Here is a 25535-nt window from a genome sequence, read left to right as displayed (position 1 = left end):
TTGTATTCTAGAACTTCCTTTGTTTTGTTTCTTTCCAGACAGAGTCTCACTGTCTAGCTGAGTGGTCTCAACCTTCCTAATGCCACGCCCCTTTAATATAGTCCCTCATGCTGCAGTGACCCCCAACCATAAAATTATTTCCTTTGCTACTTCATAACTGTACTTTTGCTGCTGTTATAAATCATAATAAGGATCAGATACATAGGATGTGTGACATTTGACCCCTAGGTTGAAAATCACAGGTCTAGCTAAAGCTGGTCTCAAACTTGCAATCCTCCTGCAACAGCCTCTTAAGTGCTGGGCTTACAGGTGTGTGCCACCACAATCTCTTGTTCTGGGACTTTGCACCTTGTTTATACTGAAACCATTTCAGCAAAACCAAGGAAAAGAGTAATAAGCATTGCTACTCCTTCTGTGTCGCTGGCATGCTCCAGTGAGAAAGAAGTCCTTCTGCATAATAAATGAGTCATCGGAGTGGGCTTTGGAGCACAGACGCAGAAGGCTTGCTCATGTGCAAACGCCTTCATCTGAGGGATGCATGAGACTATTATCGTTTCTGTTCCTCTCTTTCAGGCATTTGCGTTGTTCCCGTGGAGGGCGTTCCTGGAAGATGGTGGACCATTTCCAGTTATAAGCAGCGTCCCGGACACCCTAGAGTATGATATGCAGGTAGATCTGTCTTCCCACTTGTTGGAGAGAAAACCAAACACAGGCCACAGAGCAGGGTATCACAGGTTCATGATCTAGCCAGTGGTCATTTATAAGATAAATGTGTGTTTAATCATGATGCTCTAACATGAGGTGAGTCATATTTTCTTATGATGGAGAAAACCATGCTCTCAGCAGCTGCTGGCCTTTACTGTAAACTCAGCTGCAGTCCCCAGGGCAGTAATGACTGAGAGGAGCAGCCGCTTATCTGCAGTCACCATCTAAGCCTCTTAGTGAAATTGCCCCTGGGACAGTGACCTGGGATGGGAACAGCTTAGGCAGGAGTGAAGAGGAACTCCCTTTAATTGTTCTGATGACGATGCGTCTTTAAATTCTTTTCATTTATTTTGGGAAAAATATGTTTTCTCATGATCAAGTAAACATCTATCTGTCTGTCTGTCTATATATCTATATCTATATATGTGTGTATATATTATATATACATATATATTAATATATAAAAGTATTAAAACCAACACAAAAACTCAACTCTAACTTGGCTTTAGAATTTGGAATGGGGAGTTGGAGTGGGGCAAGGCTGGCAATACATTCATGGATGTAAATTGTAATCATTTTGTTAACATTTGTGTATATTCAAAATCCTTTATAAGTAAAAAGTTTTTTTTTTAAAAACAATAAAAGCAAGGGGGATCTAAAGGAAACTAAGATTATCCCATTTTTCATTCATTGTATCGGTGTAAGGTTGGGAGACTTGCTACTCAAAAACCTACACAGGAAGGACTTTAATCTAGAACTGTTACTCTGATTTTTATGGATATTTTTATCAACTGAGAGGGCAAGGGCTATAAATATAGTTGCACTTAACATTCTTCCTTCAAAACCATGCATAAAGGCTATGTACGCCTCTTCAAAATGGGAAGGTATCTTTGTTTTTAGATGTGTCTCTGTGGGCTAAGTGACTGTGACCGCAGAGTGGCCCATGGAGAGCTGGTGGGTGTACAGATGCTAATGGAAGACGTGCTTCTGGGCCGCCGTCACGTGATCAGGAAGGCTTCTACCGAATGGGAAGCTGCACTGGACAATGCACAGGTATTCCTTGCACGTGGGCTACAGAGCGGCTGGTGCTGCACTATACCAAAGAACCTGCTTATTTTCAGAGACAGGCTAGAGGGATGTCTTACCCATCTGTCCCAGTAGCAGGAGCTGGAAGCTGAGAGATAGCAAAATTGAAATAGCTGAGGCTTTCTACTCAGAACCTGCCCCTCTGACATACTTCCTCCAGCAAGGCCAGACCTCCTAAACCTCTTTAGACACGTGTTTAAAATGCCCGAGCTATGGGAGACACTTCTCATTCTAACTGTGATAGGGGCCCCAAGAACTAAGGAAGAGAAAAAGGGGTACCAGTCTCTTGGGCTGGCTCGTGTCCTTGAGGGTTGTCCCATTCCTCAGCACATCTGCTGCAGCTGCCTCTCCTTTCCCCTAGAATTCTAACCACTAATAGTGTTACTGCCTGCCTAGTTAAATACCCAATTATAATTTACATAGGCATATATGGAAGACAAAGCAGCCAAAATGTATAAAAGCCTCCACCTGTTAATGGTCCAGGTGTAGCCTTTGGATGAGGATCCCACAGAAGCCAGACACTGACACCGGCTCAGTAGGCTGTTTCCCAGTGTACCACCCTCTGAGTATCCCAAAACAAAATCACAATAGCCATTTGGCAGGGCTAGATACAGTCTTAAGAGTAGTTTCAATTTGCATTTCCCTGATAGCCAAAGATATCAAATACCTTTAGCTGTACTTACTGATCATTTGTATTTCTTCTTGGGGAATTCTTTGGTGTTGCTAACCTCGGCCTGTTTTTGACTGGGTTGTTTTCTTAAGTTGTTTGTTTTTCTTTTATACTTTATTTTCTTGTGTGTGTGTGTGTGTGTGTGTGTGTGTGTGTGTCCTTTTTCTGCATCTGTGAAGGTACCCACAGAGGTTAGAAGACAGTGTCACATCTCTTGCAGTTGGAGCCGCAGGTTGTTGTGAGCCACCCTATCTGGGTGCTGGGAACCAAACTCGCTCGGGTCCTCCGTAGGAGGAGCAGCATATCAACAATAAGCCATCCCTCCATCCCCAGGACACTGCTTTAAAAGTGAGCTAGATTATGTCACAGCTGTCCTTAGAGCCTCTCAATGCTTTCAAATACTCAGGACAGAGCCCAAAGGCCTAACAGACTTGCTCCCAGCCCTTCTATTTCAGCCTCTTTCCTTTCCACACACACACACACACACACACACACACATTCATGCATTTAGAATGACAGACGATCACTGGTCTTCTAGAACAGGTGACTTAGGAGGAAGCAGCTCAGCCCAGGTAAGGACTATGCAGCAAGTCAGCTGGGCCCTCAGACACACGCTCTGCCATTTGGCTATGTGAACAGACAGCCTCCTTGGCCTTTCTAAGGTAAACACACAAGAGAATAGGAACAAGCGAAGCAAAACCACACTCCTATTCTGAAGAAGGAAGAGGTAGAGATTTCCCAATAGAGTTCCCTTAAGTTTTCTTGGCTAAAACTGATACACAAGTCTATTTCAGGTCAGGCAGTAGGGGCAGCAAGGGCGTAGACACGTCATCTAAATTAATGCAGCTTAATTGGATGCTTCACTCTGAGGGATCATTGGCAAAGTTAGGTGTGCATCAAATGGCACCAAGGCCAGGAAGCCTTCTGGGCCCCTGGGCTGTCAGTTGCTGGTCTCCGGCCTTGTTCTGGGTGAGCTGCCCCCTGCCTTGCTTCACCCCTTACTTCCCACCTACAAGCTTTTTACAAAAGGATCTATTTGATTTTGTACATATGACTTTTGCCTACGTGTGTGCACGTGGACCATATGTGTGCCTGGTGCCCAGAGTGGCCCGGAGAGGACATCAGATCCCCTGGACCTGGAGTTACAGACAGCTATAAGCTGCTGTGTGGGTGCTAGGAGCTAATCCTGGTCCTTTGCAAGAGCAGGCAGTGCTCCTAACTCCTGAGTCAGCTCTCTAGTTCCCTCTGCATTATCCTTTATCCTGTCTACTAGCCCACTTTCTGTCTTTTAAAGTGTGTTGATATAAGGCGGAGAGATGGCTCAGTAGCTAAGAACACGTGCTGCCCTTCTAGAGGACCCACGTCAGGAAGCTCACAACTGTCTGTAACTCCAGCTCTGTGCAGACCCAGCACATTTGGCCTCTACAGGCTCTTGTGCATTCTGCCCACCACACAGACACATAATTAAAAATAAAAACAAATTTTCCAGGGTTTCTATGTTTAGCCCTCACCATACTGGATTAGTGCATAAACTATTCAGTTAGTGAAAGCGTAAAACTCAGGCTAAAGTGCCAGGACTTCCGGACGGCCATTCTAACTGCACAGAAATTCATCGAGGTGCACAGACTTTGAGCCTGGCTAATATTGGTGTGTGATTTTTTTTTTTTTAAATTTCCAAGTTTTCCTTTTAAATAAAGCTTATAAAAATAAAATATGTAGCTGTGGCTTCTCGCACACGTCCAACCCGACCAGCAAGAACAACGCTGCAACAGGATCCTTCTGCACACGTTTATTGGGAGAGCTTGATTGTAGAGGCGAATAGACCCTGAGCCCAGCCCTGGTGCTGCTTTATATAGGCCTAGGAGAGGCGTGTCTCACACCCGTATTGTGTTGTGCTTGGTTGATGCTTACCACCTCATTTGCATTCCTACATCTGATTGGTTACTTTCTCTCTCATCTGATTGGTTAACTTCTCTCTCTTCTGATTGGTCAATTTCTCTCTCATCTGATTGGTCAATTTCTCTCTCTTCTGATTGGTCAATTTTGGTTAATTCTCAAAATCTCATCTTGGCAAAAAACTTTCCTGCCTATGTATGCGTGGTGGCCAGCAGAAGCCTGTGCCACTCTGCAACGGCACATGTGGCTTCCCACAGTGGCTACGTTTAATACCAGGTTAAGAAGGAAATCCGAGTCAATGCTTTTTACCTTAGTTGGTTTTACTTTGTGGGTGTGTGCTGCTGAGGGTGGTAAGACACACGCACGTGAGCTGCATCTGCTAGCCCTTGGGATCCCGTTTCATCTAGACATATTTAGCTATCTATAGGGAGCAGGAGACACTAGAGTCTGCACTGCCTGTGAGCCAAGCCAGTGTCCATGGCAGCCATGCTTCATGTACCATGACCTCGGGGCCATGGTCTCCTAAACTCTAAGGGGAGAGGTTGACCCAGAGTCTTTAAAATTGCAGCCCAGGGAGGCTCCAGTTTCCTCTAAGACAGTGGGGACCAATCATATATTTTGTAGGTTGCCTGTTCTATGCCACTGTTCTTGGCTTTGATTGTTCAGACTTCATTTGATAAAAGGGTTCTGATTAAAACAGGGAAAAGAAAAAGACATCTGGAAGTCCACAGGCTGATTGCCAAGAAGGCTGCACGGCTGAGGGGCTGTAGCTGTCTGTGGCTGACTCGTGCTCCCCTGACTCTCCCTGACCAGCCCTTTCTCTGTCTGGCAGACAGGCCCTCCTTTAGCTGTGTGAATAACACGGATGTAGGGTCTGATTACACCAGGTTGCTCTTCCAGTTTCTAGTCGGGAAAGCTGAGAGTCTAAGGTTCTGCAGCCTGAGTGCTCAAGGCCACAGAGTTTGTCATCTGGTTTGTAGAAAAAGGAGACACAGCCAGAAAGCAGCTGCACTCACCCCCATCCCCCACCCCCGCCACGTTGTACATCGTGGTGCGCACTAGGCTCCGCACCACGATGTACAACGTCCACAAGCAGCCTACAGAGGTTAGAAGACAGTGTCACATCTCTTGCAGTTGGAGCCGCAGGTTGTTGTGAGCCACCCTATCTGGGTGCTGGGAACCAAACTCGCTCGGNCACACACACACACACACACACACACACCCCGGCTGCCCCACCTGCCCTGTGTCTTTTGAGCTCTGGGTGGCCCAGGACTTCCTAGCACTCACTAAGGCTGTGTTTTCTTCACAAGCACTAGGATAAATACTTAAGGAGAGCATCAGTGAGCAAATAAACAAATCCTCATTTTAAAACTGCAGGCTGAGGCAGGAGGACCAGCATGCATTTGCAACCAGTCTGAGTTACAAAGGGAGCGTCAGAGCATTCAGCTACCGAGACCCTGTCTCAAGGAATTAATTGAAGTAAATGTGAGCAGTGAATAGTAAATTCAAACAAAAGGCTCTCCATGCTACTTCTAAAGGATAGAGATCTGATTCCCTGAACTGGAGTGATAAGAAGTTGTCAGCCAGGCAGGAAAAACCGAGTTCTGCTTTCTGATTCATAAGATGGGTAAACTCTACTCTCCAAAGAAAAGTTACTTTACAGCTCCACCATAGAATAGAGGGTAGGGAAGACTTCAGTCTCAAGTATGTTTAACATCTTTCTTTTCTCTGTTTCTGTCTCTGTGTCTCTCTGTCTCTCTCTCTGTCTGTCTCTCTCTCTCTCTTATACACACACACACATACCATTTTAATGATTATTTTATTTTATTTTATTTTATTTTATTTTATTTTATTTTATTTTATGTGTTTGAGTGTTTATCTGCATGGTTGTATGTACCTGGTGGCCAGGGAAGTCACTCCCTGGAACTGGAGTTACAATGGTCTCATGAGCTGTCTTGTAGGTGCTGGGGACCAGAGCCAGGTCTTCTATGAAAGCAACATGTGCTCTTGGCTACTGAACTATCTACCCTCTCTTTTTTTTTTAAAGATTTATTTCTATTTATATGTGTGTGTGTGTGGGTGTGCCACCTTATGTTCAGGGGTGGTCAGTGATGGTGGTCAGGAGAGGGTGGCAGATCCACTGAGCTGGAGTTAGAAGAAGTTGCCAGCCATCTGACAGGAGTGCTGGGAATTGAACCCAGGTCCTCTGGAAGAGCAATTCTTCGCTGCTGAACTGTCTTTCCAGTACCAGCTATGCACTTTCTCTATTTTCTTCCTTGCCTCCCTCCCTATCTTTTTTTTTTTTTCCTTAAGAAATATTCTGGGTTTTGGAAGGTAGAGATTCAAAGCCAAGTGCGGCGTCTCACACTTGTAATCCTAACACTTAGGAGATGGAAGATGGACCTCAAGTGTTCAGGGTTGTCCTTGGCTATGGAATTAGTTGGAGGCCAGCTACATCAGACCTTGTCTTCAAAAGCTAAAAATAAAATATAAAGACCAATGGTTCAAATCGCACATAGGAAGCTGAGACAGCTGTTTCTACCCTGTCTGGTCGGCAAGGATATTCAGCCATTTGGGTTGTTTTATTTTTTTCCTACAAATGGTGCAGGCCAGAAAATAGTTTCTCCTGGATGTCATTTTGCATGGGCTACATATAAAAACTTATTCCATCTTGAGCCACAATTGATAGGATTTCTGTCATATTTTTAGCCAGACTGGTCCAAACTGCCAGGACTCTACCCAAATCAATTGGAAAGTCACCCAAAGGCCTCTGCTTTGCCCGAGAACCAATGTGATATAGTGATGTCCCTGGCTCTGCTGAAATCCTTCCTCATCTTGTGGAAGCGGCTGGAAGTGCTGAAGGAACACTGGGGCCGGCTCAAGCTTCGAGGGCAGGACATTAACTCTGCCCAGCTTTGTAGACAGTTCTCAGAGCTCTACGAGTGAGTAACTGCTGGGATGGAATTCCACATCAGTGGGCAGAGCCTAGGGTTCCAGGGTCCTTACCCTTTCACTGAGAGAGATTCCATTTTAGGACTCTGGTGACAGTTAGCTCCATTAGTCAAATGACAGAAACTTTCGCCACAACAGTGCTTTGAGGAAAAGCTATTCCCTGTTAGCTGTGGGAAGAGCTAGGCTCCACTGAATTGTCCTGTTTACCACGAATCCCCCAGAGTCTGTTGCTTAACCTACACTTACCAAGTTACTTGATAGTGATTGTGAGCTTTTTAGCTCACAGGATGCCTGCTCTCCAACCCCACTGCTGAGCCTCAATGCTTGAGGCGTTACAGCCAGAGGGTGACATGGCACACATGACTTAAGAGCCTTACATCCACAGGGTGGCATCTAGGAGGACTTAGCTGACAGGAAAGGCATATTGCTCTTCCCATTTGCCTGTTCCAGCTGGGGCCCACTCCGGAGACCTCAACGACCTTGGCTTTGACACATTCAGATTTGTCTGTCCTGGAAGTTACTGAGGCCAGGTTCCCGGTTAACTACAAAATGAGAAGAGTTGCCAACAACTTGAAGCACAAAGACAAAAGTTATATGTACTCAAAGAAAAAGGCCTCAGGATTTAATATTGACCAAAGGAGTGGCGTTTTAATTGTTGGTGTGTCTATAAAGGGTTTGGATGACAGGAAACTGAAAGTGACTGACAGAGAATCTGAATGAGAAGAAAATACGTTTATTCGCTGACTTCTGTCTCTTTTCTTTGATAGAGCTGAGATTCTCTACCCCAGCATGAAAGCTCTAGCCAGGCAGATGGGCAAAGAAGATGAATTTGAAGAACTGATGCTAAGAAGCCAATCTGTCCTTCCCCCAAAGGGAGCCTCAGAAATCGAAATAAAAACTCAGCAGGTACAGGGATCTCTTCAGTCTGCCTTGTGACACTGGCCTGGAAAACTGCAGTAAACACAAAAGGTGTTTTCTTCAAGGTGGGGTGGAGGAGTGGGGGTTCTTAAAGGTATATGGGGCTTGAGTAATGGGGGAACTGCCCTGAACTTCTCCATTCTGCAAGTCTAGAGTCTTCCTGTTTTCATTCTCCTCAAACTGATAGATACGCTGCATTATAATGAACACAACCAACCATATAACTAATAATATCTTAAATATAAAATCCAACCTGTGCCCATCCATGGGAAAGCGAGAGATACTGAACAGAGCATTTTGAAGAGGCTTTTCCCAGAAAAAGAAAGTATAGTTTCACACTGGCTTGGGTGTGCCGAGTAATATTCACTCGCCATTGCTCAGCTTGATCATGGGACCCAGGGCCTCTGGCTTCCCAGCAGAGAAGCCACTGAACGATGGGAAATGTCTGTGTTAGCGCCATACGTGCCTCAGGGGTCCAAGCACATTGCTTATGCTCCTGAGCCTGTTCCTCTGGCCACCTCTGCTCCTCCCACAAGCATCATGGGTGGAGCGAGGCTTGTAGCTGTTGAAGCAGCATCTCTTGTTATGTGTCAGCTTTTAAGTCTTCTCATGAGATCATCCTTGGTGTGTAAATTGGCTTTCAGACTTATTAAAGTAACAGCTTATGGGATTCCTGGTATCATTTGAGATCATCAAAAGGCATGAGGTCACTTGGGACATGGAATGCTTTGCAATATAATAGACTATAGTAAGAAGGATTATAATTTATTGATCAGGAGGAGGGCCATGAAAAAAAAATTGGTCTGCAAAGAGATGTATTGATCCTGGGGTAGAACTTATGGTCTCAAAAAGCACTCTTGCCAGAGAATGGAACCGAGGGGGAGGGTGAACCCAAGCCCCTGGGCAGGTATGGCTCTTGGGATGGGAGTGGAGTACTCAAATGAACTGGAGTGTGACTCTCAACCTATGTATATTCCAGCTTCAGAAACTTCTGGAAAGTTTAGAAATTCACATGATCCAAGAAGTATTGAGAAAAGTTAACAGAGAGATGACACTGTTTCTATCAGAAAAGTCCAAGGAGGAGTCTACCCTCGCAACAGGTAATGCATGTTTGTTCGACTACTTGGAAAGTAAACATTGTTTTTCAGAATGCAAACTGTCTATGCTAGTGGGACAGGTACTATCCCAGGCTACCCCCACAGGCCTGAAGTGCTCCCTGATCTTTCAGGGACTGGTGCTCAGTTAGAGGCAGAGGCTGGGTTTCTCTAGAGAACAGAATTTCAGGATGAGCCGGTATAAAACAGTGTCGGTGTTTATTAAGAGAAGTTTGTCCTATTTAGAATGGAGATAACAAAGAGAGCATGGCTGTGAATCTCTGGGAGAGATTGTCACTGTTCAGAGTCTTGCAGTCACTATGTGCACCTGCTCTCTGAACCACTGTCTTAAAGGGTTGACAACCCAAGCATGAACAAAGGCTGGCTAGGGTCATGGCTGCTAGGGTAAAACCCTAGGTTCAAGGGTTGCAGGAAGGGAGTTAAGATCTCTCTAACGATGAATTAGTCTTGTTTTATGAGATTCTCAGAAAACCTGGAAAAAGTGTAAGGCTACACTGGAAGGTCACATGGGCTTAGTTCTCCAGCATGTTCATTCTGTTCTGACATTCTTCTCTATAGAAGAGGAATATTGTCCCTGTGTTCAGAACCTTCCCAGTACATTTTGCCGGTTGTGCTGAGATTCTTTTTAAGTTTATGCTGGGATGCTGGGAGAAGAACTTGGGTCCTCTAAAAGAGAAGTAAGTGCTTTGAACTACTGAGGCATCTCTCCCCAGCTCCTGAAATTCTGAATTCTTGGCTGGTTAGAAGCTTGAAGCAGACTCTGGAGTGAGGGATGCCTTCCCCTTCTCCTGTGCCCCTCTATCCTGACTCACATATTACCCATGGGTCCATACTCATCGTAGACAATGGCAGTGGCTTACACCTGTAATCCCCACATTGGGGAGGCTGAGGTAGGACTGCCATGAGTTTGAGGCCAGTCTGAGTTTTATAATGAATTCCAGGCTAGTGCACATGCACACTCACACACACACACACACATGCACACGTGCGCGCACATACACACACAGACTCATACATATATGTGCATGCACACACACACAAAGACTCATACACACATGTGCATACACACACACACACACACACACACGGCAATAAAATAAGGATTTCAGTGGTAGAGTGCATCCAGGGCACATACAGAGTAAATGCAGGACCCTTGTTTTGATCCCCAGCACTACAAAGGCAAGCAATTCATAGGAAAGAATCCTTTTACCCCCTTGACCTAGAGAGAACTACTGCATATACTTAGTATATTTCTTTCCATTTAGAAGGCTTTGTGTGAGCCGGGTGGTGGTGGTGCACGCCTTTAATCCCAACACTTGGGAGGCAGAGGCAGGCTGATTTCTGAGTTCGAGGCCAGCCTGGTCTACAGAGTGAGTTCCAGGACAGCCAGGGCTATACAGAGAAACCCTATCTCCAAAAACAAAACAAAACAAAACAAAACAAAACAAAACAAAAGGCTTTGTGTGTGTTTGATTTTTGTTTGCAAAGTCTCACTGTGTGGCCTGGGCTGGCCTCACACCATTGTCCTGCTTCAGCTGGGAGATGCTTGGCTCAGGTTTTACCTCCTGGCCAAGATGTGGTATCTGGGTCTGGTGGCGGCTGGGGCTCCCACATACTTGCTCTGAACCATGAGTGGGGTTGTGAGTGGACCCGTGGATGGGGCTATGGGTGGAACCCATATGGGTACAGTTGAGGGTTTCCTAGGGCCCACCCCAAAGAGAATGTAAGATTACAGCCAGAAGACACACAGCAGGGTAAGAGATAGACTTTGGGAGCGAGGAAAAGGCTTTCTATTTAGAACTTGCATAGATACTTTCTTCTTCATTTTTGAACAAATTGGCCCTGAATTTTCATTGCAGCAGGTTCTGTGGATTATGAAGACCATCAAATATTTATTCATAATTCCTAGCCATCCTCCAGAAAGATCCAGAACCTCTGAGCTAGGGCAGAAGTGGAGCAAATTGGGTTTTCCTCTGAGAGGAGGCCATCTATAGCCACCAGCGTGTTGATTATAACCTCGTCCTCACCTTAGACCGTACCTTTTTCCCCTCCCAAGTGCATCATTTTATTAGGACTCTCAAGTCACTGAGTTCCACAATCAGGGCTTCTGGAAGAAGACTGTGCCCTGTGTGAGCTGGCCACGCCCCCAAGGGCATCGGCTGCACACGTCATCAGAGAATGGAGCATGACAGAGCTTCAGTTCTGGAACACAAGAGGCAAGATACAAAGCTTCCTTGTTTGGGCTGTGTCTGACATCCAGGTTGCTCCCTTCTGAGTCCTAGCACAAAAGGCGCAAGCCCTGAGCAGGTGCAACCACCAAGGGAAGCTGGGCTGCCCGAGAGCCCGAGAGCCCGAGAGCCCGAGAGCCCGAGAGCCCGAGAGCCCCAGAGCCCCAGAGCCTGAGAGCCCGAGAGCCCCAGAGCCTGAGAGCCCCAGAGCCTGAGAGCCCGAGAGCCCCAGAGCCCGAGAGCCCGAGAGCCCCAGAGCCTGAGAGCCCGAGAGCCCCAGAGCCNCTGAGAGCCCGAGAGCCCCAGAGCCCCAGAGCCCCAGAGCCTGAGAGCCCGAGAGCCCCAGAGCCCGAGAGCCTGAGAGCCCCAGAGCCCGAGAGCCCGAGAGCCCCAGAGCCCGAGAGCCCGAGAGCCCCAGAGCCCGAGAGCCCGAGAGCCCGAGAGCCCGAGAGCCCGAGAGCCCGAGAGCCCGAGAGCCCGAGAGCCCGTGTAAAGGACCAGTGTAGGAGGGAAGCGGAGGAACAAAGTGGAGTTATTCTGCCCTGTGGTCAAGCTGACATTGGTAAATCATGCTGGCTAGAGTGTATTGACTGGCTCTAGTTAGATCCCTGCTTGGATTCTATCCTTACAAGAATTTAAAACAATGTGCTTCTGGGAATATGACGCAGGATGTTTGCCTAGCATGTGCCAGACCTGGACTCAATCCTCCACATACCAGACACACACACACACACTAAAATAAATCCTGTACCGCATGGTGCAGTAATTACCACTCTTCCCACTCTTCCGTTTTATTTCGGTTTTGGCCTTTGGTCTGCGGGGGCATGTGTCAGTATGAAGGTCTGGGTCAGCTGAGTTCCCTAATGCAAGCAAGCAGGTCCCCACTTTGTGCCAGGGTAGCTGTGAAGGAAGGTGTTACTTCGGTTTAGTCTGTGGAATTGGTACCACTGTAATTCCCAGGCATTAGAATTTCTACCCACCCCATAGTTCACTGCAGCCCTAAGGGGCACAGCTTCTAAACAGAGGCAGCAGCTTCTCCAGAGAACAGCCTTTGGTGTCAGCTTTGACATCGTGGCTCGCCTGGCACTGGTGGCTTCTCAGAGGCGGTTAGGATTAGAGAGAGAAGTGGAGTAACCCTGTAGAGTTAGCAGAGGCTCTAGGCTTTTCCCTCAGGCTTTTTGCTTTCACTGTTGGCCACACCAGGATTCCTGTGTTCCTGCCAAAGGAGAACTGGAGGGGTCAGGGGAGCAGAGATGGCTTAGTCAGTAGAATGCTTGCCACATAAACACGTAGGACCCAAGTTCAGAGTCCCATGTAAAAAGCCAGGCATGACTGTAATTCAGCACCAGAAGTGTAGTCAGGTTGAGCCCTGGAACTCAGTGTGGGCAGCCTGCTCAGGGTCTGTGGCTCACAATATAAGGTAGAGAGTGAATGTCAACCTCTGACTTCAGTGTGCACATGTATGGTGCACACACACATACACACACATCAAACCCTGGAAAACTTTTTCTCTGTTTCCTTTCCACTCTGTCTTTGGAACTTACTCTTTTATTTATGATCTCCGGCTTGTCAGGAAGCCTGTGAAGACAGCAGCCACACCTGGTCCGGGCACTGGCTCTTGATAGCTGTGGTTGCTCCCCCTCCTCCCCTGAGCTAGCAATGGCTGCAGATATCCTGGTTCAGCCTGGAGCTTTCTGTGCCAGACACAGGCTCCCTGAATTCAGAGAGGCCTGTCACCTCTACCTTTGACACTTTGGCATTAAATTGATTTTTAAACTGTTTTTCTAGTTTTTTACTTAACAATTACAAGGCCAACAGTCTCCAAAGTGGAATATATATACATACATACTACTATGCATACATGTGCATGGATGGATAGATGCATGGATGTATGGATGCATTTATGCATGCATGGCTCATACTTTGGGGAAGGAAGCCAGCAGCCAGCAGCCAGCAACCAGCAAAGTATGTGTTGGGTCTCAAACCTGGGACAAATGGCTGAGATGCCCATTAACATATCAGAGTGGATGCTGGCCACCCAGGTTCTCCCAGCATCCCCCAGTCCCTACCTGTTACTGGGACTGGGTGGCAGACCCTACCCACTATGCTGAAGTCTCCAGCCCAGAGGCTGGGCTGCCCTTCCTCCAGCTGTCCTTCCTTATAGAATCCAGCCCTCATGGCGGTGCTTTCTTGACTCCTAACCCATTGTTCTTCTCTGACCTGAGCCTGAGCCAGGAAACCCCAAGCCCTGCCGGATCTCAATTCTGCCCAGCTATAGGCTGTAGGCATCTTTCAGAAATAACTTGGGGGCAAGATCACATAGGGTCACTTGGGCCTATGTGAGGACTCTCTGGTCTCAGGGGCAACAAGGCCTTGGGGGCCCACACCTTGTATTACAATGCATAGCAACAGAGCAAACCTCAACCATCTATTCTTTGCTACAATAAATACACATAGAAATTGTTATCCATACACTCTACAGTATACAGCTGTCAAACCATACAGACTATGGAGCCGAGAGTGAGCCACGGAACCAAGTCATATTTACAGAGGAGAGATGATCCAGCCATCCAGCCAGGCTGGAGTGGCCATGTGCAAAGTCCTGCACTCTACATGAGACTGCTAGCAAATATTTGTACACTTGTGTATTTTAAATGAAATGAAATACAGATCGTATCTATCCTTTGAAAACAGGCTCTACTTTGTTTTTTATTTAATTTTTTATAATTATATATAATGTATATATTTTATAATAATTTTGTTAATTATTTAACTATTAGTCCTTTCCTTCCCAAGAGCATGAATTGGACCTCAGACTTCGTGCATGTCAGGCAAGGGCTCTCCCACTGAACTACATCCCCAAACCCCGACAGCGCTGCCCACGTTTTTCCTTTTGTTGAGACAGACTCTCACTACCTAGCCCAAGCTGTCCTTGAACTTGCCCTTCCTAAGCCTCTGAGCTCTAAAACTGCAATATTGGATAACATGTTGCAGTTTCAGATAACATATTGGATAGCCTAAAGTGTTTTATGTCAAAATAAGTGCCTGAGTTAACTTTTTTCTTCTGACAAAATGCCCCACAACTCAAGGAAAAGTGGGTTTCTTTTGACTCACAGATGGAGGCCTCAGTCCCTCATAGCAGGATGACCTGACAGCAGGAACATAGCACCTAGTCAGGGAGGGGAGACAGATAGACAGAGACAGAGAAAGACAGACAGAGACAGACAGAGAGACAGAGACAGACAGACAGACAGAGAGACAGAGAAAGACAGACAGAGACAGACACACACATACACAGAAACAGAGAGACCGAGAGAGAGAGAGAGAGAGAGAGAGAGAGAGTGACACTGTGCTTCACTCTCCTTTTTAGTCAGTGTGAGGTCGCAGTCCATGGGATGCTGCCACCCAGTGTTGCTGCCCACATTTAGAGTGGGTTTCTCACCTCATAGTCTAGAGACTTCCTTATGGACATCCTCCTAGGTTTGTCTCCTAGAGGATTCTGGATTCTGTCAAGCTGACAGTTTGTAGCAACCATCCTGGTAAGTGTGGAACATTTCCCCCTAATGGAGACCCTGAACCTTTACTGCATGGTCACTGCTTACCCTGTCCAGAAAATAGCGCAGCTTGGGAAGCTAGTATTGGGAGTAGGAGATTGAAACATCACAGGAGGACAGGTCAGCTCCGCTCACTGTGCTTTCTTTCAAGCTTCCCACTCTCTGGGGCCCCTGGCCTTGGGGGAGGGGAACACCTCCGCCAGGCAGCTGTGAGCCTTCAGCTTTCACTTCCCTCTTGGGTTCCCACCCAGGGACCACTGAGATCCAGAGAACCAGTGGGGGAAGTACAGGGCTTCAAGCTAAGCGGTTCAGGGAGAGGGAGAAAGGGAAGTGATCTGGCCAGCTAAAAACCAAGCTCTCCTTTAGTCAAAGTGCACTTGATAGAGAAAAGGTTTGTAATGTAACCACAGGGCCACTGCCTCCTGCCTCTCACCCCATCATCTGTAAAACTGTGGCTCCAGGCTGGGGAGACAACTGAGTGGGTGAAGTGCTTGCCACACAAACGGGAATCCTCAGAACCACGGAAAGCTGGATGCTGGGGCAGGAATCCTCGCGTGTCCCCACAAAGATGGGGGTGAATCCAAAGGTTAGCCTGGGCTAAAACCAAGCAAAGATCCTGGTTCAAATGCAAGGCAAGGCAAGGGCCAACGCCTGAGGCTGTCCTCTGACCTCTCCTCTGACCTGCATTCACACCCACCCTCACACACTCACACACAGTGTGCACATTACATACATACATATATGCACACAAGCACACACACACAAAGACAGAGATACAGACACACAAGCACACACACACATACTGTGCACTTTACATACACACATATGTGCACAAATACAGAGAGAGAGAGAGAGAGAGAGAGAGAACATACCCCTCTCCTGATGCTTTGCCTGTTGAAGGGGCCATGGCCACACACATGCACTGAGAACAGATGTAGAGGTGGACTCATCTTTGCCAGGAATTTCTTGGTTGACTTCCTCTCTCCCTGGCTCCAGCCAGTAAGTCCAGCTGTGGATCTTAATTTGAACTCATGTGCAAGGAGAGAGAGAGCTGAGAAGTCTTCCAGGAAAAGGTTTCTCCTTAGCTGGAGCCAGAAATAAACCCCAGACTGGTCCCAAGCTAGAAGCATGTGTCAGACTCAGCACCTCCGTGGGCCTCCCTGCCCACAGTACCAGCAAAGGCAGCCAAGCTCGCGTCTGAAACGTTTTCCCATGACAATTATGAGCTCTGTCTGTTCCATCAAAGCTTAGGCTCATTAAAACCCTAAGCATCTTGTGAACTTTGATTTATGGTTCTATTATGCAAAGTAGCCATCTATAGAAGAAATGTGGAGTCCCATTTTCAGAATCAAGACTTCTGGTCCAATAGCAGTCTAGAAAACGCAGGGGTGCAGCCATTTCTGAACAGTGGTAATGGACACTTGCTCTTGTGTGCTGGTCATCCCATCAGAATTGGAGTGTGTGGCAGACACTCTCATCTAAGGGGAAGGAGAAGCCACAACAGGCAGGGAACTCCCTGGTGCACTCGACAGAAGAGGAGCAGTGGGTTTGTCTTCTTCCACATACCCACAGCTCTCCCTGAGATTCCTTAGACCCAGGATAGATGGCTTATGTTTTATTTTGCATGTGTGTGTGCGTATGCATGTGTTGTGGGTGCACATGCATGTGGAGGACAGGGAACAACCTTAAGTGTTGTTCTCCAGAAGTCATCCACCTGTTTGTTGAAATGGTCCCTCACTACTTGGAGCTCACCAACTGGGTAAGTGAGCACAGGGGGTCTGCTTGTCTTGGTCTCCTCAGCAATGGGCTTACAGATCTGTTACCACACCCAACCATCCTTTATAGGTGTGCTCTAAGTATAGAACTCAGGTCCTTTGCTTGCAAGGCAAGCACTTGACCTCAGTACCATCTCTCCAGCTTCCTCCCAGGTGAAATTAGAAGCAGAGAACTGTATGTGGTTAGATGTTGGACATCTTTAGAAGCAGCAGTGATAGATCAGATATAATACAGAATGTGAGAAAAAGAGCAGCCATTGTGACCCCGGGGGGGTTGGAATAATTGGAAAGATGGAAGATCTACCTTTGACATGGGGCAAACTGTAGAGGGAGCCATTTAGGGAAGAGACTCTGACATTATTGTGCATAAATTAAGTTTTATGTGATCTTTAAAATGAAAAGATGTTGTTCATCTAAACTTGAGATGATGATGATTGCTGTAAATCAACTTTGAGAGGATGAGACAGTAAAGCGAATGTATAAGCGCACAGAAGTGAGTTCTTAGGCAGAGGCTGAGTCCTGGGGCACAGGGAGTGTGAGAAGAAGGGAGCCAGCCACAAGAGGGAAGCATCCCCAACAGGGGAAGGTTATGAATCGGGTAGGCAAGTCAGGCCACTGGGTTTGGAGGAAGTTGTGGGTATTTAAAACAAAACCAGTTTCCCCAAACTTGTGGAAGTGCAAACCAGGAAAGTGGATTTGAGAGATGGCATTGCTTTCTGGGAATTTTACCATGAAAGGATGCAAAGAAATGAGGTGATTGATGGATGTGAGCGGAGAATCAGGAGGAGGGGCTTTATAAAACAGGGCAGAGGCTGCACTGCTGTGAGCAGTCCAGGAACAGGGAAATGAGGACAGAGCAGAAAGAAGGGGAAAGTCCTGTTGTCACTGCTCTATGTCGGCTCCTCTTTGATATTCATGGTTCTATACCTCGCCATCCCCACTTACTAACCCTACACCTTGCCGTTGGATCAATACCATTTGTCTTAGTTAGGGTTTCTGATGCTGTGAAGAGACACCATGACCAAGGCAACTCTTATAAAGAACAACATTTAATTGGGGCTGGCTTACAGGTTCAGTTCGTTATCACCATGGTGGGAAGCATGGCAGGAGCTGAGAGTGCTCCATCTCGATCTGAAGGCAAGCAAGAGGAGACTCCTCTGCAGGCAGCCAGGCAGAGGGTCTCTCCCTTTTTCTCTGGGTGGAACTTAAGCATAGAACCTCAAAGCCCACCCCCACAGGACACACTTCCTCCACAAGTCCATATCTCCTAATAGTGCCACTTCCCATAGGCCAAGCATATTCAAACTACCACACCATCAAACGTTTCCATCATCATTGGAAGAGTTTCTTCCTGTGAACAGTTGGGCACTACTCTGTTGGAAGGGTGGCCATAACTGAAAATGATCCCAGATGACGGACAGCTACGTTTCCTGTCGCTTCTGCCACCGTAAATAACAATGCTCTGAGTAAGGTCACGTGAGCCTCATCTCCTATGCATCAGCCATGATGCTCTTTGCTTCGTTCTGAGGCTGTGTTAGGCTGAAATGATCACAGATACAGGCTATTGATGAGGATGCAGGGAAGGTCAAGGGGAGGTCAAGGGCAGCGTGCCCTTTCCTTCAGGGTTTTCTCCACAGCAACAGTATCATTCACTGGCTTTCAGGAGGGCATCCCCAAAGCCTTTTTTGTTAAGAGCTTTTCTAGAGGTCTCCCTTCAGTCCTGTTACAGAGGGTTCTGTGTCCTGACTGCCCTCCCACCCCACCCCCACCCCAACTTTCCTCACAGGAGTCTCACAATGGAAGACTCGTTGTGCATCCCTCGGGAGCTGTGGAGTATCGCCCTTAGTGGCAGTCTGTGTTTTATGATGTCACACTGATCTGTTCTTATTTTTTCCTAGATCTTTGGAAACACCAAGTCATGAAAGAAAATTTTTCAGTTATGAGACCCCAGATAGTTGAGAGATTTGTACAGAGACTGATGGAGGATTCCCAAGATGATGGACCCCAGGTAGGCATTCAAAGTGAAGGCTGCGGTTCCCTTTGGACAGAAACCCAGGGAGGAAGGCCACCATTTAACACACTCCCTGGTGCGCTCTTACTCTCCCTAAGGATGTGACTCCTGAGGCTGAACCCCAAAAGACCACTGCGCACTATCATTTTAGTATGAAAAAGCCCAATGTCTGTCCATTTTGGAGTAATCGGGAAATGAACATTGGCTAGTCAAAAAATGTGGTCAAATGTTTAAAGACAAACTTGAAACTTTTGAATGGGTTAATTTTTTTTTTAAAGTAACATTTCCGGTTGTTGATTTGTTAGTATAAAAAAGTTAAGCCGGGCGTGGTGGCGCACGCCTTTAATCCCAGCACTCGGGAGGCAGAGGCAGGCGGATTTCTGAGTTCGAGGCCAGCCTGGTCTACAAAGTGAGTGCCAGGACAGCCAGGGCTACACAGAGAAACCCTGTCTCGAAAAACAAAAAAAAACAAAAAAAAANAANAAAAAAAAAAAGTTAAAGAGAGAAAAACGAAAAAGGCCTATGATACACATAACTAGGAAATTTTTGTTTGGTTGGTTTTGGTTTTGCAAGACAGGGTTTCTCTGTGTAGCCCTGGCTGTCCTGTAACTCACTTTGTAGACCAGGCTGGCCTCGAACTCAGAAATCTGCCTGCCTCTGCCTCCCAAGAGTTAGGATTAAAGGCCTGTGCCACCACTGCCTGGTGTAGGAAATATTTTTGAAGTGTACAGTTTGAGGGGGAAAAGCTAGTAACAGGCTAACAGCAGCAAAGAGTAGCGTTTCATTCCCCGCCCCCATTTCCTCCACAGCAGAAGTAGCACCAATAATTTTACATTTGTGTATATCAGAAAAGCTATGTGAGCTCTTTAACACCCTAAAATGTAGTGTTTTAACAGTATTTACCCTTGGCAGGAAGCAGTTGCTAAAATTGAAAGAGTCCATTTTGATTGACTCTTATGTCTGAGAAGGCGGCATGAGGAAGCACACACGCGTGCTTGGACACCAGGCTCAGGGTCATTCATTAATAAGTGCTTGACAGACAGATCATCTCCATGCAACTATTACAATAAAAAAAAGGGAAATCTGTCCTGCCAGGCACGGTGGTACACACTTGTAATCCTAGCACTCGGGAGGCTCAGGCAGGTAGACTAAAAGTTCCAGGCCTGGGGGCCAGTAAGATGGATCAGTGAGTAAAGGTGCTTGCAGCCAAGCGTGGGTGACCTGAGTTCCATCTGTGGGACCCATGGTGAAAGTGGACAACCAACTCGTGAACGTTGTTCCATCCAACCCACACACAAACACCATGGCATGCTCACATGCATATGCAAACACACACACACACACACACACACACACAATGGAAAGGGAGGAAAATGAGTTCCACCCCAGGGAGCAGTGAGATGGCTGAGTAAGTAAGGGGCTTGCTGCCAAGATTGGTGACCTGAGTTTAATCCCCAGAACCCACACAGTGGAAGGAGAAAACAGACTCCAGCACATTGCCCTCTGACCTCCACGTAAAAACGTACACACATTCGTCAGTTAGAGGGAAGGAGACAAGAACTGCAAACTAGCCTGGACTACACAGAAAGACTGTATTTCTTTTTTAAGTTAGTAAATAAATAAATGAAATTTAAAACTTAAAAAAAAATCTGTTTTGGAAAAATGTGCTCAATTTTGGGTGGATATTGTTTTCTTCAGGCTTACATTTTTCTTACGTTTTTGGAAGTGTTCCCATAATGTTTACATTAAGCATTTTAACCCTAGGTCATGAGGTAGAGGATTCTCAAGTGTGGTTGGAGGTCCGTTTCCCCCAGACACAGACAGTCATATATTCACTCGGCGTTCAGTCACACTGAAGCATCATTGTGGGTGCTGATGAGAGACCCCATCTCCCAGGGGCAGCGGGCCTTAAATCAAGACACACCGTGGCTTGCTTTAAAAGGCTGGCGATGGCTCAGGAATGAAGAGTGCTTGCTGGTCTCGCAGCAGGCCCCAACACTGGGCAGCTTACAAATACGTTTGCTTTCAGGGGTGTACATGAACCCGTGCAGGCATACACACATAAATAAAAATAGTATGCACAAATAAAAATAGTGTATTAATCCTCAAAAACAAAAAAGACAGGGCATTCTGACACACAGTGCCACACAATGAACCATGATGCAGAGTAAAACGAGTGTAAGGATTCTGAATTTGATACTTCTCAGGTTCCCTGAAGACTCTCAGAGAAAAAAGGTGGGATGGGGTTTCCAGGGGTGGGGACAGAAAGCGCAAATTAGTGTTCAGTGGGTACTGGTTTTATTTTGTGAGATGGAAAGAGATTTGTCATGTGGTCATGATGCTGCCACTGTTCCGTATTTGATGACAGTTAAAAGAATAAGTTTTGTGATGTGTGTGTATATATGTGTGTGTGTGTGTATATACACACATATATACATCTGTATGTATGTATGAATTCCTGCTCATATATATATGTGTGTGAGCATTTTATTTATATATATATGTATATATATATATAAGCATCATACATGCACACACACACATATGTGTGATGCTCATATATATGTCTGTGTGAGCATTATATATATATATATATATATATATATATATATATATATATAAACATCATACACACACACACATGTATATATGAGCATCACACACACACACACACACACACACACACACACACGAGCTGCACCCTGTTGCTCAGCCCATCACTGAGGATAAGGATCTTTGGTTTTTGGCAGGGCACGGAATGTTGTTTTCACTTTGAGGCCCCCAACTCTGCCATCCTCCTGCTTCCATTTCCCAGCTGCTAGGTCATAGGCCTGTGTCACCACACCCAGCTAAGGATAACATCTTGTAGGCAGGAAACGTAGGATTCGCAGGCGGGGCAAATCTCTATCAGGTGTATCTGCAGCTCAGGAAGTGCTTGGAGACCTTGGAGACACCAGCCTCTGCTCACCTGCAGGAACCACGAGCTCACTCACAACCAAACTGCCCCAGCCCCAGGCAGCTTGGGTTTGCTCAGCTGTAACTAAGTGGTATTTGGTCCTCCCCTGACCGTGAGCCTTCCCATATCCCGGTCCCACTGGAGCCATTGCTGTGGAGGATGGAGTCTTCACGGTGCAGCCGTGGGCTTGGTCAGGAAGACAAACCTCAGTGGGTGCCTGTGGGGCGGTGGGCTGCACACCTGTCCGAGGTGTGGCCCCACACCAGAGCATGCAGACTGGGAAGCAGTGCTTTCCTGAGCCCCTTTACAGTTTATTCCATGCATGGTGGGCTGGGCAGTGACATGGGGTCCTCAGCCTCCCTGTCCTCCCCGCACAAGCCACCACTGTTCTTTTCTGCTGTTCAGTCAGGTGCACACTTCGCAGTCCTGGCCGGTCTCCTTTAAGTCCTAGGTTGCATGCTCAGCTCACGGTGACCTTGGCCTCCTTGTTTCTCTTGGATCACTGCCTGGAAGTGTGCTGGGTTGGGCAGCCGCAGTGACTGACATCATTGGCTGTTCCCTGAAGCTCGCATATTGTCCTTGGACATTGTACTGTCCCACCATCTGTCTTCTTGGTCAGTTTGGGCCATTCTTTAGCCTCTTGATGCTCTGAGCCCTAAGCATCCTTGTTTAAGTCATTAGTAGCTGTGAAGTCAGGACAGATCCCAAGTCCCCAAGCTGCCACACTAGACCTCCCAGGCTGTGCAGCTGCCACAGACATGGGCCTGGAGCATACAGTTATTCTGCCACGCAACCATGCTCTTCCAGCCCGGTTCTCAAGCATCCTCCTGCTCTATTTCCTGAGAAAATCAGGTCAACCTGGCAATCTTTCTTTAAAAACTCATGTCGTTGTCTAGTCTCTTCCCAGTTTCTAGTAAACCAGTCTCCATCCACCACTGGTGCTAATATTTTTTCCCTTGAAACAGAGCTGGAGTCTATTAAAAAAGAAAGTTTAAAAAAATAATACATGTATCTATTTATGGGTAGAGGGCACGTGAAGGCCTCATAGAGGTGTTGTTGGGGCCACATCTTGAAACACAAGAGGAGCTGCCAACATGAAGACGGGCAGGGGAAGGAAGACACCTCGGAGTGTGGGTAGGGAGTGGGGGTGGGGAGGGGGCATGTAGGAGCAGGGCATAGAGCTAGGTGCTGAGTGTCCCTGTGTGCAACCCTTGGGTGTCAGTCTCAGAGTAAATAGGCACACACCAACAGAATTGGTGTTTTAGAAACCTCCAAAATACTGTGCCCGATACAAAACAAATGGTGTCCGTGTGGTGGTCCACACCTATAAAACCATGGCACACATAATAAGCCCTGGCACCCATCAAGCCTCACCCAAGACTGGCTCTCTTGAAGAATCAGCGCCCAGGGCAATCTTCTGTTCCCCCAGCCCACACACAGTGTAGTCAGGCTCAGGTGTAAATGCCGCCACGGAGCAGTCCTGACAAGGCAGTGGTGCTTACTCGGAAAATCTGGACCAGTGTGGGGGAATTGGGAGTGTGAAACCTGGTCGAGCTAGTCTTTACACAGGTGGGAGGGACCTCTGCAGTGACTCTGAAAGGGAGAGGTGCAGGTAAGCAGCTGTGGGAGCGCCAGCAGAAAGCCGAGGGTCAAGGGTGGAGCATGTGCTCTACAAATGGCTTCTTATGCTTCGCATGCTCAGGAAGTCCGAGGGCAGTGTGTAAAGGAGACCTGAAATCTTTCTTCCTCACCTGCCAGCCACAGCACCCATCATGGGACCCATCTTAGACACGCCCTGCCACGCCCCTGCTCATGAGAGAGTACCTCTTCCTCCACCCCAGTCTCAGAGCCTCAGGAAGCACGGTGCTTGAGCTGAGAGCTCCTGGCTCCTGGAGTGGATCTTTCTGCCCAACTGCTCTTGCCCCTGTGGAGCCTCCTGGGAGAAGGAAGCAGCGAAACTTCGCCAGCTCCTCTGGGGAAGTGCTTAAGGGTAGAGCTCAGGCAACCTCCCCCCCTCCATGGTGTCATCCAAATTCTCCAGGGGCTCCTTACTCCTGCTAAGGAAAACCCCTGCTGGTGAGGAAGCCCATGGCAGAGTGCCACATCTTCAGGGGCTCTGGTGGCAGGAAGTTAATGTGAAAGGTGATTGCTATAGCGTCAATGGAGGCCTTGTTGACTTGTGCTCACTCCAGGAAAGATTGCCTGGCCAGTAAGGGATGAGTCACGGGGAGGGCTTCCAGCGTGGCCTGAGGTGAGGTCACTGGCCACGCCCTCACTAATCACCCTGGCTATGACTTCTCATGGCTTGAGGCTTTCAACAGTCAAACTAGAAAAGTCTTCCCTTTCCAAAGAGAGCTTCTGCATCCTGGTGTTGCGCCAATAGCTTCCCGGTGATGATCGTCCAAAAGGTCAGAAGGGCCAGATGGAGGCAGGGTCAGTGTGACCTGCTTTACCCCACCCCCCGAAGGGGCCCTTATCTAAGGGGACACTGGAGGATGAATCCCAGGACTCTGATCTTCTACCTGCCAGTAGCTGGTTCCCTCTCACAAGCAGAAGTTGTCCTCGGATTCCATGGACCAGTCTTTGTTACATCCTGCCAGGCTGATACAAGCGATGCCTTTCTGAAAACATAACTTTTAGTATGTATCCTTTATGTAACGTTTATCTTAATTACGTGTACAAACTGTGATTCTATTATATTAGAAAATAGAACTATGGGCTGGTGAAATGGCTCCGTGGTTAAGAGCACTGGCTTCTTTTCCATAGGACCCAGGTTCAATTCCCAGCAACTATTTGGAGGGTCACAACCATCTGTAATTCTAGTTCCAAGGGATCTAGCACCCTCTTTTGGCCTCTGCAGGCACCAGGCACACAAGTAGTGTACATGCATGCATGCATGCAAGCAAGACACTCATTCTCATGAAAATAAGAATAAAATCTATAAAAGAAAATAGAAGTATGATACTTTAAAATACACACTCGTAATTTTACCACTCACTAGTCATCTCTCCTATTATTTTAGTAACATTTCTTTTTAAACTTTACTAACCATTTTCCATTCATGTGCTTTATAAAGTAACATATCTTGTGTGACATTTTACACTATTTATTTTTTATGCATTATTTTTACATGAATTAATTAACTAATTAATTAATTGTTTAGTGTATGTGCAAGTGTGTGCATGTGCATGCACATGCGCACCAAAGCACACATGTAGAGGTCAGCAGACACCTTGTGGGAGCTGGTTCTCTCCTTCTACTGTGTGAATTGTGGGTAAGTTCAAATGTCAAGTTCAAGTCACCAGGCTTGTTGGCCAGCACCTTTTCCCACTGTGCAGTCTTATGGCCCCCTTTGTTTATGACCTATTTTTAAAAGGTGATCATATATTATAAATCTCTTTACATGAGGTTAAAGATGTGGCTCAGTGAGTAAGAACCCTGGCTTCTCTTTTAAAAGACTTGGGCTTGATTCCCAGCATCCTCATGGTAGTTCACAATCTCCTACCTGCAATTCCAGTTCCAGATGTCAACACCTTCTGACCTCTTGTGTAGGCACCAGTCACACGAGTGATATATATATATATATATATATATATATATATATATTTTTATATATATAGGCCAAACATAATACATAAAATAAAATAAACAACACTGTGAGTGTGTGTG

General features: G+C 46.8%; 1 protein-coding gene and 1 long non-coding RNA gene across 2 annotated transcripts in view; one reads left to right on the top strand and one right to left on the bottom strand.

Annotated features, from left to right (window-relative positions):
• Nucleotides 1–25535, top strand: part of LOC110303781 — a 178813-nt gene that overhangs the window by 128133 nt on the left and 25145 nt on the right. The window contains exons 32-37 of the mRNA XM_021174996.2: nt 574–669; nt 1606–1758; nt 7067–7299; nt 8077–8215; nt 9207–9327; nt 18798–18907. Coding sequence (XP_021030655.2) covers nt 574–669; nt 1606–1758; nt 7067–7299; nt 8077–8215; nt 9207–9327; nt 18798–18907 — 852 coding nt within the window. The remainder of the gene's footprint in view (nt 1–573; nt 670–1605; nt 1759–7066; nt 7300–8076; nt 8216–9206; nt 9328–18797; nt 18908–25535) is intronic.
• LOC110303782 lies at nt 12349–20830 on the bottom strand. The gene is made up of 4 exons (XR_002378957.1): nt 20747–20830; nt 13115–13284; nt 12551–12800; nt 12349–12470 (listed from the first exon to the last, which is right to left on the bottom strand). It is a non-coding gene; the product is annotated as an uncharacterized LOC110303782 (long non-coding RNA).

The sequence above is a fragment of the Mus caroli genome, chromosome 10, assembly GCF_900094665.2.
Source record: "Mus caroli chromosome 10, CAROLI_EIJ_v1.1, whole genome shotgun sequence".
NCBI lineage: Eukaryota > Metazoa > Chordata > Mammalia > Rodentia > Muridae > Mus > Mus caroli.
Note: the sequence above shows the minus strand (reverse complement) of the source record. Positions and strands in the feature narration are given on the sequence as shown.